We start from the raw sequence: 16,393 nt of genomic DNA on the forward strand, positions 1-16,393 counted from the left end.
TTTATTTATTTGACAGAGAAAGAGAGAGATCACAAGTAGGCAGAGAGGCAGGCAGAAAGAGAGGGGGAAGCAGGCTCCCCGCTGAGCAGAGAGCCCTATGCCTGTCTCCATCCCAGGACCCCGAGATCATGACCCGAGCTGAAGGCAGAGGCTTAACCCACTGAGCCACCCAGGCGCCCCGCAATCAAGGATTTCATTCTTGTTCTGTTTTGTCTTACTTAGGGTCCTTCTGTCTGAATTTGCTTGTCTAGCTGACACCTTCTTTCTCTTACTTCTTTCCAATGGGAGATTTTTTATGATTATTTCCCAAAGAAATACATTATTTTTTTAATAAGATCTCATTTATTTATTAGAAAGAGAGAGAGAGAGAGTGAGTGATAGCGAGCACAAGGGCAGAGAGGAGAAGCAGAGGGAGAGAGAGAGAGCGCCTCAGACTCCCCACTGAGCAGGGAGCCCCTGGAATCATGACCCGAGAAGATGCTTAATGGACTGAACCACCCAGGCACCCCAGAACTACCCGATTTCTAGTCCTGTAAAATTAGTCCTCCCCTGGCAGGAAGGAGTCTTCTTCAGGAGCCTGGATTCACTCCCTTGCCTTGGAGAGAATCTAGGGCCCCACATAGCCCAGGGTGCAAACCCAAACCTGGGCCAGGTGCCAGGTGAGACCGCAGGAAGAAGATTTACACCTGGAGTTCTTCTCTAAGGCATCTTCTCTAAGGTCAGTCCACCCCCTTTAAGCCATTGGGTTCCAGCCATCCCCTTCCGGATCTGTAGGCTGGGACTGGGGACTGGGAGGTGGCCTCTGTTGAGCAAGGGGATGAGGGGGTGAGGGGATGAGGGAGGCACTGTCTGACAGAAATGGCCATCATTTGTCAACATTCCACAAACTTTAGAGGTAATTTTTTTTAAGATTTTTTTTAAGATTTTATTTATTTATTTGACAGACAGAGCTCACAAGTAGGCAGAGAGCAGGCAGAGAGAGAGAGAGAGGAGGAAGCAGGCTCCCCGCCAAGCAGAGAGCCTGATGTAGGACTCGATCCCAGGACTCTGGGACCATGACCTGAGCCGAAGGCAGAGGTTTTAACCCACTGAGCCACCCAGGCGCCCCTAGAGGTAATTTTTAAAAAATACAATCACATACATTCAGGTAATACATCTGCATAGTACAAAAAAAAAAAAAGGTGGGGGGATAGTTACTAAATACCCCCCAACTCTTACTTAGAGATATTGTATGCATGTACAGACAACTTTCTAACCCAAATGGTGGCTTACTTAATACACTTCGGCATCTTGCTTTTGTCACTTAATTATATAACTCTCTATGCAGAATTTCCTATATGTCTGTATATAGAGCTATGTAATAGTTGGACATAGGTGTCAAAATTTCTTTAACCAGCCTCCTACATACAGAGATGTAGACTATTTCCAGTCATTTGCTTTTATAAACAGCATTATAAAGAACATCCTTATGCAAATGTCATTGCTTGTGGTGCAGAATTCTAAATTTTTATGGAGTTTGATTTATCATGCTTCTTTGTCTTCTTGGTCTGGGTCATATTCAGTAAGGCTTTTCTCTTGGTAATACTTTTTTTTCTTTCCTTTTTTTTTTTTTATGGTTTATTTATTTATTTGTCAGAGAGAGAGAGCCTGCACAAGCAGGGGGAGTGGCAGGCAGAGGGAGAAGCAGGCTCCCTACTCAGCAAGGATCCCAGTGCAGGACTGGATCCCAGGACTCCAGGATCATGACCTGAGCTGAAGGCAGTCTAAGTCACCCAGGATTCCTGTCGAAAAATTTCCTTTACCTTTTATTAGTACTTCTATGGTTTTACTTTTTCATTTATAACTCTAATAAATAAATAAATAGAATCTTTAATAATCATTTGTATCTTTGGATTTTCTTTTGTGTAGGTATGATATTGGCATCCAGATTAGGATCTCCTCCCCAATCTCCCCAGCAAACGCTCTGCTGGGCATTTCAGGTGAGTGTTCTCACTATACCCCAGGACCTAGTAATATATATCCTCATTTTACAGGTGAAAAAAAACAAAGTCTCAGAGAGGTAGAGGCTTGGGGCCCAGTTCACTCAGGGAATAATAGGAAACTAGGTTCCAAAGGGAAACCCAGTGACCCCACCCTTAACTACAATAAAAATAGCCTTTATTTTGGGCCAAGCAATTACTGTAAAATAAATAAATAAATTTTCTATTTTGGAACAGCTTTGGAGTTACAGAAAATAGCTCAGGGAGTACAGAGAGTTTCCACAGAGAGAATAGGACATAGGTTCCATATACCCAGACACGGTTTTTCTGATTACCACTATCTTAACTCATTTTGACATTTTTCACAATAGATGAACCAATATTCACACATTGTCATTATCTAAAGTCCAACCTTTATTTGGGTTTGCTTAAATGCTCCTTATTTTGGTTCCACATCCCTACCCTTCCTCATCCCCATTACATGTACAGGGTTCATCTCTCCTAAGGCTCCTCTTAGCTGTTCACAGTTTGACTCTCCCTGTTTTTTGATGAACTTGACAATTCCAGGGGGTAGTAACCAGGGATCCTGTTAGAATGTCTCACGTGTGGGGTTTGTCCGATGTTTTCTTATGACTGGACTAGGGTGACAGGTTTTAGTGTGATTCTCATCCCGTCATTCTGAGAGCACATACCATCAACGTGACATCATCACTGTGGGTGTTGACCTTGTCTGTCTGAGAAAGTGTTTGCCAAGTATTATCCAGGTAAAGTTACTTGCGCTGGCACCCATCCTGCCCTGTGTGGGAGGAAATCACAGTGTGCAGCCCCCATTTAGAGTAGAGAGTGAGGCTCTACCTCCTTGAAGTTTCTACGTAAATTATCCGAAATCTTGCACGGGAAATTTACCTATACTTCCTCATTTATTTATTTAATTTGGCAATGACTTATTTACAAATGCACACAGAATTACATGTACTTAACCATTTTACATTTATTTATACTCAGCGATTACTTTCAATTTTGTTCGAAACTGGCCATGGGTCGACGTCCAGCGATGAAGCACGGATCTGGTGGGAAATTTATAACCCAAACCCATTAGATGGTGAGACCCTCCCTTGCACCTACCTCCCTGAGGCTCCCAGGTCCCCAACCGCATTTACAAACATGCACAAATACTCTTCCCCGCCGCCCCGCTTTACGGACCCACAAGTTAACTTACTAGATACACTTGTTCAGAGTCTCGGTTTTTAATTTTTATGAATAACGCTTTTTAAATTTAGTAAGACATCCGGGAGGTCGCCCCTCATCTCGGCCGCTGGGTGGAGCCTTCCCGGGCCTGGGGCTCCGCAGCCGCGTGTCGGATCCCTGCTCCCACCGCCCGCCGCCGGCACTCCCACCCCCACCCTGGGCTCCTGGTGGTCCCGAGGCGGCGGCGCGCGGGGAAAGGGCCGCCTCGACGCTGCGCCCCGCCCCGCCCCGGCCTCTGTGACGTCCGCGCCGGAACCTGGAATTCGGCTCCGGGAGCTGGCGGCGGCGGAGGTGGTAGCGGCCGGAGCGAGTCTCCGGCGGCGTGTCCGGGGCGCGGGGCGCAGCCATGAGCGAGTCCAGTGCGCTCCCGCCAGGCAGGAGCAGCAGGCAGACCTTCATCCACCCAGGTAGGGCGGCGGGGACCGCGCTCCCGGCGGCCGGCGGACAAGCTGCCGGGAGCTTGGCGCGGGCCCAGCCCCTCGCCACCTGTCCGCGCTGGGCGCTCCTGGCTTTGGGGGAAAGCTCATTTCTCTTAACTCCTGGTCTCCCTTCTGCAACCCGTCGTCGCCCAATTCCGAGGGCGCATGCCCTCTCCCAAAAGAAGCATCAGAATGGGAGTCCTGACCGTGTGGTGCCTTCTCGTTACTGCTTTAGGGATCCCTCATGTGGTAACTGGAAAGAGTATGAGAGCCCCGCCAGCCCTGCCATTCCGGCACGAGGTGCCTGCCTCCCAGACATTTCAGGCTTTGCATTAGACACACTTGGAAATGAGTTCCGCCTTGGCTGTGTATTGCTGTGTATCTTTGGTAAATGACTTGCCTTCTCTGAGCCTCGGATTCTTCAGTAGTAAAATAGGACTAGGATGTTCGTAGAATCGATTGAGAGAAAAATAGGTGAAGTGCCTGGTACATAGAAGGCACCAAAAAAACGGTAGACAGCCAAGTGTTAGCATCTTTATCCTTTTTTACTGAGTAAAACTTACAGGGACGTCTAAACTCTGTGGATTTTTACATAAACATGTACAACTGCCACCCGGTTGAGATAGAAAAGTTGCCAGCACCTAGGCTGGCTTCTTACAGCATTCCTATCTTACCTTTGTCCTTAACAAAACACAAGACCCTGCTGTGAGTTTTATAAGCAGCGCTTCCTCTATTTCAATTTGCGAATAGAAATTTTGTTACAAGGATTTAGAGTAAACCATGGGTGTGGATTTGGACTTGGGGCCCTTACGATTAGGTTGTTCTTCACATCTAGGAGAAGTAAAAGAAGAAGAAAGACGTCTAGAGAGATCCAAACCCTGGGAACTTGCTCAGGAATCAGAAGACAGAAGTCAAGTTCCATTTGATGCTAATTATTTTCTAGCTTCAGCCCAACTTCAGCCTTTTAATGGTAGCCATTCAAGTATTTTCCTAGTTGGTTTCTATTTATCTTCCTCTTATTTTAGCACAGTCCATCACCTTTAAGATGCTGACCCTGGTTTCCCTACAGGGGGCATGATGAGATTCATCTATCATGGATCTTTGCTGAGTGTTAAAGGAGACTCTCTAGACATCTTTTTTAGAAGAGTCATAACTGGCCCCTCTGACTAAAAGGCCTTCCTGTCCCTGGGACAAACGATGCTTTATGACCTTGTATCCACCAGCATGGCTGGGAGGCTCAGAAGGGACCGTGTTTGTAACTTTGTTGTACTTTGTAAATGGTGCCCTGCTGTTTGGGCATCCCGGGAGGACAGTTGGAGCCGGGCAGGAGACAAAGGGGTTCTGGTTTACAGATCGGGAAATATGCATCCTTCTAAATGATGAAAAAGATCATATTGTTCCCCTTCTTAAATTAAAACTTTCCAGTGGTTTCCCATTGTGCTTAGCCCTCATCTCTCTTCCCCTGACTGGTTTCCTTGCTTATGTCTTCAAAGCACTTACCACCATCTGAAGTCATCTGGTTAGATTGTCTTGTCTCTTAGCTGTCTCTCCTTCTCGATTGTGGGTCCCATGAAAAGCAGGGGCTTTGTCTTCTTCTCCTAGGATATAGAACAATGTCTGGTACACAGTAGATGATAGATCTGTGTTGAATGAATGAATGGATGAATGAAATGTAGCCGAAGCCACATTGGCATCCGTAGTGTAGAGGTTGAGAATCTGGACTCTGGACTCCCAGTTGCAAATCCTCATTTTCCATGTCCTGGTCTTGCCTTTCTGCAAAGCACTTAAGTGCTTCGTGCCTCAGTTTCCGTGTGTGTGTGTGTGTGTGTCTTGTGTGTTTAAAGATTTTTATTTGACAGAGAGAGACTTGGCAAGAGAGGGAACACAAGCAGGGAGAGTGGGGGAGGGAGAAGCAGGCTTCCTGCCAAGTGTGGAGCCCGATGCAGGACTTGATCCCAGGACCCTGGGAACATGACCCAAGCTGAAGGCAGACGCTTAACCAAATGAGCCACCCAGGTGCTCCTTCCTTATGTATTAAATGGAAGTCATGATGGTATCTACTTCAGGGGTCAGTATAAGGATTATGAGAGGTAATTAACATAAAAAACTTGGTAAGTACTTATATTATCTATACTGTGTAACAAACTATCCCCAAACTTCTCTAAGCTTAGAATAATGATATCTCACAGTTTCTCCAAGCCAGGAATTTGGGGATGACCTATCTGGTTCTGGCTCAGGGTCCCTTAGGAGGTCGGATTCATGGTGAGGGCCCGGGATGCCATCCTCTGAAAGCTTGCCTGGGGCCGACAGATCCCTTCCAAAGATGACTTGCACGTAGGAATGGCAAATGGGCACTGGCCGTTGGCAGGAAGCCTCTCCGTACGGACCTCCCAGAGGCTGCTTGAGTGCCCTGTGGACATGGCTTTCCCTGGAGCATATGATCCAGGGGAGAGCATGGAAGAAGCCTTATGTCTTTTATCATCTAGAGAGCTTCGAGATCACACACCCTGTTATTTCTTTTCTTTTCTTTTTTTTTAAGAATTTATTTATTTGACAGAGAGAGACACAGCGAAAGAGGGAACACAAGCCAGGGGGACTAGGAGAGGGAAAGCAGGCTTCCCACTAAGCAGGGAGCCCGATGTGGGGCTCAATCCCAGGACGCTAAGATCATGACCTGAGCCGAAGGCAGATGCTTAACCACGGAGCCACCCAGGTGCCCCGCACACCCTGTTATTTTTGCAGTATTTTTTTTTTTTTAATTTCTGCAGTATCTTATTGGTCACATGGATCAGCCCTCTTCATTGTAGAAAGGACCCATGGAAAGGTGTGAATGTCAGGGTATTTGTGGGGAGAGGATCACTGGCAGCCACCCTGGAGACTGGCTGCCACAGCGCCATGTAAGTGTTAACTGTTGTTCATAATATCTCTGTCCCCCGCTAGATGATGAGTCCCAGGAAGACAAGGGCTGGGCCTCTTTGGCTCACCATCATGTCTGCATGCTTAGTACCGTGCTTGGTGCATAGTAGGCCTTCAGTGAATATTAGTTGCTTGGGATGCCTTTCATGATTTCATCCAACGATGCTTCTAGAGCCTATAAAGCCCCTCCTGTTCCCTTTGCCATGGGTGCCATTCATCACCTTGTTCCATTATAAGGCATACTCCTCTTTCAGTCTGGTGTCACTTCCTCCTGGAAGCCTTCCTTGACTGCCTCCCCTCTCGCAGGCTGGACTCTGTGTCCTTGCTTCGTGTCCACATGGCCCATGGGACTCACCCTGTCCAAGCATCCCTTGAGCTGTATTCTCGCTTCTTTTGAGTTATATCATTTTTAAGAACAGGGATTTCAGAATGGAACTGACCCAAGTTCAGAGAGTGATTTGCCTCAGTTTCCACCACTATCAGTGAAGGTTCTGACAGGAGTAAAAGCTGGAAGACCACCTTCCCCCAGAGCCTCTAGAGAGGATTGCCTCTTGAGCCGGCCCCTGCTGCTTTCCCTTTACCCTAGGCTAGTGGTCCCTTCCAGTGTTCTCCTCAGGTCTCGCAGACACTCTTCCTCTGCCTGATCTCAGTTTGAATGTCACCTCCTCAGAGAGGCAAAGACCCCGCCCTACCTCAGGTACCCCCCAGGAGGCATATGCCCACCCCCCCATCCCTCAGCCCCCTGGTTCCTGGCATGTTCTGTGTTTACTGCATGGAATGACTTCTGGTGTTTTCCCGTTTACCACATGTTTATCATATTCCATTTGGTAGATACTTTATCCTAGATCATCTTCAGCTGGCACGTAGTGACTTTTAAATCTAGGTATGATTCACGTAATGGAATCAACCACTTGAAAGTATACAATTCAGTGGCATTAGTGCATTTAGTACATTAGTGTTGTGCAACCACTGCCTCTGTCCAGTTCCTAGACATTTTCCTCAGCCCCAAAGGGAGCCCCGTGCCCATTAAGCGATCACTCCCAGATTTCTGCTCCACCCAGCACCTGGCTTCCAGCAATCTGCATTCCGTCTCTATGGATGGCCCTTTTCCGGACATCGCCTATAAATGGGCTCATACAGTAGTGTGACCTTTTGTGACTGGCTTCTGCACTTAACAGAAAGAAAGTTTTCGAGGCTCCTTTGTGTGGCAGCCTGTGTCAGTCCTTCATTTCTTTTTATGGCTGAGTAATATTCCCTGCTGTGGTTATCCCACCGTTTGTATGTCCGTTCATCCGTTGATGGACATTTGGATTATTTCCATATTCGGACTATCAGGAATAAGGCTGCTGTGAACACTGGTGTATAAGTGTTTGATGAACACCTGTTTTCAGCTCTCTTAGGTATATACTTAGGAGTGGAGTCACTAGACTGGATACTATGGTCATTCTGTGATTAACTTTCTGAGGATTGGCCAAACTCGGGACTCTTTTTTTTTTTTAAAGATTTATTTATTTGACAGACAGAGATCACAAGTAGGCAGAGAGGCAGGCAGAGCGAGAGAGGAGGAAGCAGGCTCCCTGCTGAGCAGAGAGCCCGATGTGGGGCTCAATCCCAGGACCCTGAGATCATGACCTGAGCTGAAGGCAGAGACTTAACCCACTGAGCCACCCAGGCACCCCTAAACTCAGGGACTCTTAACCCTTATGTGGGGGTTTACTGTGACCATTACCCCATAGTTCATTGGGGGAACCCAACAGACTCAACCAAGATGGGCTGATTGTCATCATGTGGCGGCCGGTCAGGATTGCAACTTACGTGATGGCTTCAGAGCTGCTCGCCTCTCCTCTCTGCTTGTCCAGGGCAGCACTCGGGGAAGGGTGACTGTGTTTGGGTTGACCCTATTTTCCGCAGGGTGGGACTTGGTCTGGGCCTTTGGAGCAGGAACACTTGGAAAGGTAAAGGAATAAAACTAAGCTACCTCTTTAGATTCCTTCTGTGAGTGGGGGCTGGGACCTGGTTTGGTTTTTGTTTTTGTCTTGTGTTATAGTAAATAAAGAAGACATCTGGCAGTAGTTTTTATGAAATCTGCCCAGTCCAGGTATAAATCCCAATGTGGGTGATTATCTGGTGTGTGACCTTGAGCAAGTCCTGTTACCTCCCTGACCTTCAGTTTTCTTCTCTGTAAAATGAGAATAGCTGTATTCCTATCAGCTAGAAGTCGCTGAGAGGATTTTTAAAAAAATATTTATTTATTTGACACAGAGAGAGAGAGAGAGAGAGTGAGAGAGGATCACAAACAGGGGGAGTGGGAGAGGGAGAAGCAGGCTTCCCGCTGAGCAGGGAGCCCTACGTGGGGCTCGATCCCAGGACCCTGGGATCATGACCCAAGCTGAAGGTAGATGCTTAACCCAGGCTCCCTGAGAGGATTTTTTTAAAAATATTGATTGATTGATTGATTTTTAATGAGAGTGCTGGGGGGAGGGGCAGAGGGAGAGGATCCAAACAGACTCTCCACTGAGCGTGGAGCCCAAGGCCCAGGTTCGATAGCATGATCCTGAGCCACAATCTAAAGTCAGACACTTAGCAACTGAGCCACCCAGGCACCCCGGTTCCTGAGAGGATTTACTGAGATAGGCACTTTGAAGAGTGAGTACCACACTTGGGAGATGCTGAACACTCAAATGGTCCTATTGCTGTTATTATTATATTATTATTGCTTGGAACTTCTCTAGCCTTAATATTGTGAAACTTGATGATTTCATGTGCCGTATACCTGTATTTTCGGGGTTATGCTGTTAGTTAGGCAACTATTTGGATTGTTTTAGTCTGACACATTTTTTTTTTTTTAGATTATTTATTTATTTATTTGACAGAGAGAAAGAGAGATCACAGGTAGCCAGGGAGGCAGACAGAGAGAGGAGGAAGCAGGCTCTCTGAGGAGCAGAAAGCCAGATGGGCTCGATCCCAGGACCCTGGGATCATGACCTGAGCCGAAGGCAGAGGCTTTAACCCACTGAACCACCCAGGCGCCCCAGTCTGACACATTGTCTTAAACTGGAAGACAGTAACCATTAATCCCGCAGTATTTATTTTGTTCCCCTTATCTGCTAAGCCCATGCGTCAGGGGTCACTTGTCACCCTTAAAGGTGCCCCAGGAGAGAGAGGATCTCCAGCAGGTCTGGACACAGCCGGAGACTGCACAGGCCACGGAAGGCCACGAAAGGGCACGAAAGACCACGATGGTTCTCTGGTAAGCCAGCCAGCCATCTGACTTGAGTTGTTTTTTCCCCCTCTGTCTGAAGAGGCTGAGTGAGCTCTGCCCAGCAACTCAGGCCAGATTAGGCCCAAAGGCCCTCTTTGGCTTTTTTTGTTTTGTTTTGTTTTGTTTTGTTTTTTTCAGGAAGTGAAGAATTTAGAGGGATAAAAGGGGGAAATGACTTTTCAGTGTTGTAAGCTTTGTTGTGTCTGATTGCTTTTTAAAGGAGCTTTGTTTGAGTGTGGGACCACCCAGACCTTTGGTGGGGCTTCCCCCACTCCCCACCCCACCAGCAGCAGCAGGAGGAGGAGGACGAGGAGGAAGGGAACTGACCCTGCATGAACCGTGACCCAGTACCAGGCGAGGAACCAAGTAGTGAGAGAGACAGGCCGGAGACTTGCTTTCCGGAAGTGTCTGGCCAAGCAGGGGAGACACTTGCTGAACAGGTAAAGAGAAAAATAGGGTAGTTAACAGCTAACCGTAACTACTGAGAAGGAAGTAAAGGGGTGATGAGCTAGAGAGGGGGAGGCCCTACTTAGCTGAGGTGATCAGAGAAGTCTTACCGAGGTACGGACTTCCGGGGTGGAGGTGGGCATGACCTTGGTATTATTTGAGGATGGCTCAGGCTGGAGCCTAGAGGAGAAGAGGAGACAAGGTCAGGCAGGCAGGAGCCGGTTCCTGAGGATCCAGTTGGCCTGGTCAGCAGTTTGACTTTGGACTTACGTAGATTTCTTAAAATATTCACAGCAACTCAACAAGTGTGATTTGCCCATTTTACACCCCTGGAAACTGAGGCTCTGAGAAGTTAATGACGAGCTGCTGAAACAGAAGGCCATTAATGTTATGACTCTGGAGCCAATGTGTCCGTGAGTTCATTTGAGAGATGTTTATTTGATTTACGATGTATCAGGTACCATGCTAATTGCCAGGGGTATCAGACTTTGCCTTGACCTTGGGCAAAGTTCTCTGAACTTCTTTATTGCAAGATGAAGGTAACACTCAAGAAGGACCCATGCAGGGGCACCTGGGTGGCTCAGTGGGTTAAAGCCTCTGCCTTTGGCTCAGGTCATGATCCCAGGGTCCTGGGATTGAGCCCTGCATCGGGCTCTCTGCTCAGTGGGGAGCCTGCTTCCCTTCCTCTCTTTCTGCCTGCCTCTCTGCCTACTTGTGCTCTCTGTCTGTCAAATAAATAAATAAAATCCTTAAAAAAAAAGAAGGAACCATGCAGTGCCATGATGGTAAGGATCATGGGAGCTAAGTATATAAAAGGTTTGGCATAATCATGGTGCCTGGTAAATGCTCAGTGAAGTCTAGTTGTTTTTGTTGTTGCTTCCAGGAACGTTGGAAATTTTTTTGGAAAAGTCTTGGTCAGGAAGAGAAAAACATTCCACATAAGGAGTAGCGTGGTCCGTAGCAAGATCCCTCACAGCAAACATGAAATCTTTCTGTACATTGAGTTCTTCAGTAAATAACCAGACATATAGCGCAGTATGCCAGGCACTGCTCTAAGCCAGGAGTCTGCACACTACAACCCACGGGCCAAATCCAGCCTGCCACCTATTTTTAATAAATAAAGTTTTATTAGAACACAATCATGCCCATTCATTTGTGGATTATGGCTGCTTTCCTGCAACAATGGCAGAGATGAGTAGTTGTGGCAAGAGCCTGAGTGATGATAGTAAGGAAATTGTAAGGTTTGCTGACCTTTTTCTAAGGTGTGTAGTAGCCGCCTAATCCTCAGGGTGGTCCTGTCAGGTGGGAACTCTGAGGTGGGGAAACTGAGGCATGGAATGGTCAATAAGGTAACAAGTAGGCCTGAGATTTGAATCCAGGCTATGGGCTTCGGAGGAACTCTGTCTGTCTCCTCCCCAGACAGACAGAATCTCAGTGATTGCTCCCTAGAAAGCCCACCGGATGCTCCACCCACCAGAAAGCCAGGAGATTCGGGTCCAGGGCCCAGCGTCACTCTGATTACCCAGTTAGTCACTCCTCATGAAGACTGTTTGCTCATCTGGTCATAAAGCCTTGGCCTCAGCCAGTCCCTAGGCCCCACCCAGGGGCCAGGTAGCGTGACTCATACAGGTCCTCCCAGCCTGGCAGTTAGTTCTAAAGTCTGGCAGATGGAGGAGGCTCCCAAGGCCCCTGGCTCCTCCCCTCTCGGACCAGGCTTTGGACGCTAAAGAACGAGGCCTCTCTACATTGTCCAATCCAGTAGCTACTGGCCACATGGGGCTATGCAATATAAATTTAATGACGTCTGATAAAATTAAAAATTCCTTAGTCTGACCAGCCACGTTTCAATTGCTCAGTAGCCACGTGTGGCTGGTGGTCAGCATACTGGACAGTGCGGATACAGAACATGTCCATCATTGCAAATGGACAGTGCAGCCTGACGGCATGGGATATAGCCATGCCAAGCTGTGCAGCTCAAGGACAGAAATAGCCACGGGGCCAGCCAGAGAGATCTTGTTAAATCTGAGTAAGATAATGTCGTTCCACTGCTCAAAACCCCGCATGGCTCCCACCTTAGTAGACCAAAGCCAGAGTCCTCACCATGGCCCACAGACCCTGTGTGGTCTGGCCTATTTCTCCCCAGAACTCTTACCCCATCACTCTCCTCTCTGCTGACTCTCCTTCAGCCACACTGGCCTTCCTCTTGTTCCTTGAATTGACCGGGCACAGTCCTGCCTTAGGGCCTTTGCCCTTGCTCTTCTCTCTCCCTTGGATAGCCACGTGGCTCTTTCCCTCCCTTCCTGTGGGCTTTGCTTAAACCCATCCCTGCCTTATTTTTCTCCATGCACTGTCAGCATCTGAAATATATTGTTCTTAACTTATATTGTTGGTCTCCTCTGGCTAGAATGTAAGTCCCATAAAGGCAAGGGAATTTGTGTGATGTGTTCAAGGCTATGTCCCAGTCTTAGAACAATGCTTGGCTGGCACCTAGCAGTTGCTCAGTAAATGTTTTTGAGTGAGCAACTGGATGGATGGATGGATGGATGGATGGATGGATGGATGGATGGGCAGGCATGTGGCCTTTCCATGAGGAGGACAGTGATAAAACTCTGGCCTTGGACCACTTGGTGGAGATGTCCTAGTGGCTTCAACTAGATCCCTTCAACTGTGACCCCTTGGTTTAGGGTTAGGGTGGGCTGTGAGCACAAATTACTTGAGGTCCCCCCCCGCCAGTTAGCATCCAAAATAACAATGTCAAAGAATCTGAGTGGAAAGAAGTCCAAAAAGTTTTGAAATCAATGTCTACATTGCCTTATTGGTAACCTCACAATGGATGTACCCTAGCCATTTGATCATTTCTTGATAACAGCAAAGCTTGCTTCTAGTAAGGCTCGTTTGTGTGAAGTACCTTAAATAGAAGGATATAACATACCATCAACATCCCAATCATTATTTTTTGTCAGCTTATTTATCCTCTAAATTTTTGTTTACTTGTGAAAAAAGAATATATATCATCCATATAGAAAAGAATGATATTCAGTGGTTAAATTCCTTAATGTTTTTCTCACTTTCTGGTACCCCTGCTTTGCTGGTGTGCTAAGCACATACTTTGTTCTGCCTGGTAGGTGAGCCAACATTGCCTGTATCCCATGGACTAGATTTATTCATTCATTCATTCATTCATTCATTCAGCAAGTGTTTATCCAGCGTCCTCTGTGTGTTGGGTTCTGTGCTAGACCCTGGGGACTCAGCAGTGCAGGACAGAGATGGGTTCCCTGCCCCTGAAGGTTGCCAGTCCTAAGCGGGGGGAGGGAGAAGGTCAGAGACAAGGTGCAAGTAAACAGTTAGGCAGGAGGATCAGACTAGAGATGATTGCAGTGGGATGGGCACTCGGGAGATAGGGCAGAAGGAGCGAGTGAAAGCTCACTGAGGCCGGCAGCAAGTCTGCAAAACCCTCCTCTCTAGAGCCTCCTGCAGAGAGGGGCTCCATGCGGTTTGTCAAACAGAACTCATTCCCCCAGCGGCTGGCAAGAGGCCTGAACCAGATGACCCAGAAGGTCCCTTAGTGCCGGGAGTTTCCGTGATTCTGCAAGGGGGGAGAAAAACCCTGATGTGAACCCAGCACCAAATACGGTTGGGCTAGGTTCTTGGCAGGCACTCGAGGGAGGCTGGTGGTGATTTTACTCTGATTTAGGTCACATTTGGCCTGTGCCCACATCCTGGTGTCCGTGCCTATGGGTAGGATCTCACAGCCTGTGGAAAGAGCTGCCAAGAAAGTTGGGACTGAAGGAGGCCCTCCAGGTGCCCATTCCTCTGCCCATTCATTCATTCATCCATCAGATGGAGGGCTCTCCATGAGCAAGACACTGCTCTAAGTCTGAGAGACTAACTTTTTCCTTACCCTGGAAGGATGCCAGATATCAGAAGTACTTAATGCCCACCCCTGACCCCACATCTCCTGCAATTACCCAGTCATCCTCCCACCTAAATAATAATCTCCTAGTTGCTGTAGTCCGGTTCCAATGGCCAACAGATTCTAGACATTCCTAGATGGAGGCCCCTCAATGTCTCAGAAACGCTCCTGCCTCCCATACAAATGGCCAACAGGCTGTCACACACTGAGCACAGGACTTTGTTGGCTGTGTCAACGACACTCTCAGCTGGACCAACTCAGGAGAACATCTGACAGTAGCTGTAAGGAGATATTCTTGTTCTTGAAGGATGAGGAAAAAGCAAGGCTCTGAGAGATGATGCAGCCTGTCTTTCTAAGAACGTAGAACTGGAGTCTGTCATGATAGCAAAGTCTTGGGCGAGCCGCCATTTCTCTGGGCCCCAATTTCCCTGTTGAAAAGCCGGGCCAGTGAAACCTTCCCCCGCTACCGCTGCAGGTGGGCGTGGGAAATCAGGTGACGTCATGCTTTGACAGATGTGTGGTCCTGTGTGAAAATGAGGGAAGGTGGATCCTCGTGACAGAAAGAGTGATGCCTGTGTTCAAAGGTAGGCTTGTGATTTTTTTTCTCTGTTTGAAGGTGAAGCGCTTCCCAAGAACCTCTGAAGAGGATAAGTCATTTCCCCTTCGATGACCGCCATTTTGAAACTACAGTTTTCCACCAGGGACTGCTGTTATGGAATATGAATAGGAGTACAGAGAGGAGCCATGAAATAATTTCTATCTTTAGTGTTCACAGAGCACTCTCAAATCCGTGGCCCACTGAATCATGTCACGCTAAGGACTACAGCTTTGGCATTTGGCAGACTTGTGATAGGTTGCTCATTCCAACACTTCCTAGCTGGGTGCGTGGGCAAGGCCCTTCACCTCTCCAAACCTCAGTTTCTTCATCCACAAAATGGGATAATTCTATTGACACATACTGAGTACTTCCCATAGCCTGGCACAAGGTACGTGCGCAGTCAATCCTAGCTAATATTTTTCATGTGGTTTGCAATGCCACTGTCATGATCACGCTGATGAGGTCCGTGATATCATGTGCCCCATTCCTGAGAAAGAGAAACATGTGACCCTGAGGCAGTTGTTCTCTCGCCTGGGGTGGCCTGGCTAGTGGGTGACAAGCCAACCCAGGCTCCAGCTCCTGCCCTCGGTCCTGACCCTACAGTTGCTGAATATTCAGTTGCTGGGTGGTGCTCTGTATTCAAAGACCTTTGTTTGCGGTTAATAAGAGCTCTTTGTTGCTCTCCAGAAGGAGTGGCCTCCAGCCAGGGCCTGGACCCTTTAGCCTCCAGGCCCCTGTGCTCCCCACACTCCTGCTGTTACTAATGGAAGTGGATCACATCCTCTGGGTGTGAGGGAGCAGGGAAATGGAAGGTTGAGTGAGACTCACCAGCTTGCACCCGGCAGCTGGCAGGGCTCCAGGCGCGTGTCTGTGTGTCATCTGCAGTGGGACAGCTGTCCCGTTGTGTCTGAACATGCTCATCAGAGAGGCCAACGTTACAAATCTGCACTGTCAGGCTCCTGCTCAGAGAACAAGGCCTTGGCTGGTTTCCCCCTCCCCAGCGCTCCCTCCTCCTATTAGCTGTGAGTACATTGATGGAGCCCACTGTGTGCCAGCGGCTATCCTGAGTGTTTCTCCCCATGTGGTTGCCTTTAATGCTCAGAAACTGCCCCCCACCCCCGCCCATGGGTCCTGTGCTTGGCCCGGCAGCCTCCAGGGTGATCCATGAAAATGTGGTCAGGTCTTAACGGGCTTTGGCTCCAAGCCCTCCGTCCCCCACATTCAAGCGTCACAGCCAGCCCACAGAGTCTGACTCAGTCTGGCCCCAGGCACCTCTCTAACCTCTGCTTTTCCAGGCTCCCTGTCCCATCTACCTATTGTTGTTAACACACTACTTCAAACGTGATGGCTTATGCTGTTTTATTGTTTCTGCTGATTCTGTGAGCCAGGAAATCAGCAGGGCGTGGAAGAGATGGTTTGCTCTGCTGTATGTCATGTCTGTTGGGTCTGGAGCTTCCAGAAGGCCTCTTCATGCCCATGGCTATGCTCCATGAGGATGACCTAAGGCCTGGGGACTGGCTGCAACAGCTCACTGAGGTCAGAGCCAGAGACTATAGTTCTCGCTGTTTCCTTGAGTCTCTTTCTCGGATACTTGGGGCCTCTTCCTCTCCA

At 48.2% G+C, this 16,393-nt stretch overlaps 1 protein-coding gene across 2 annotated transcripts in view; it reads left to right on the forward strand.

Annotated features, from left to right (window-relative positions):
• The first annotated feature begins 3,489 nt into the window (after positions 1–3,489).
• The window catches only part of TMC7 (transmembrane channel like 7), a 55,369-nt gene continuing 42,465 nt past the window's right edge, over positions 3,490–16,393 (forward strand). For both annotated transcript variants that reach the window (XM_045993840.1, XM_045993839.1), the window contains exon 1: positions 3,490–3,634. In XM_045993840.1, coding sequence (XP_045849796.1) covers positions 3,574–3,634 — 61 coding nt within the window. In that variant the 5' untranslated portion in view covers positions 3,490–3,573. The remainder of the gene's footprint in view (positions 3,635–16,393) is intronic.

The sequence above is a fragment of the Meles meles genome, chromosome 21, assembly GCF_922984935.1.
Source record: "Meles meles chromosome 21, mMelMel3.1 paternal haplotype, whole genome shotgun sequence".
Lineage (NCBI taxonomy): Eukaryota > Metazoa > Chordata > Mammalia > Carnivora > Mustelidae > Meles > Meles meles.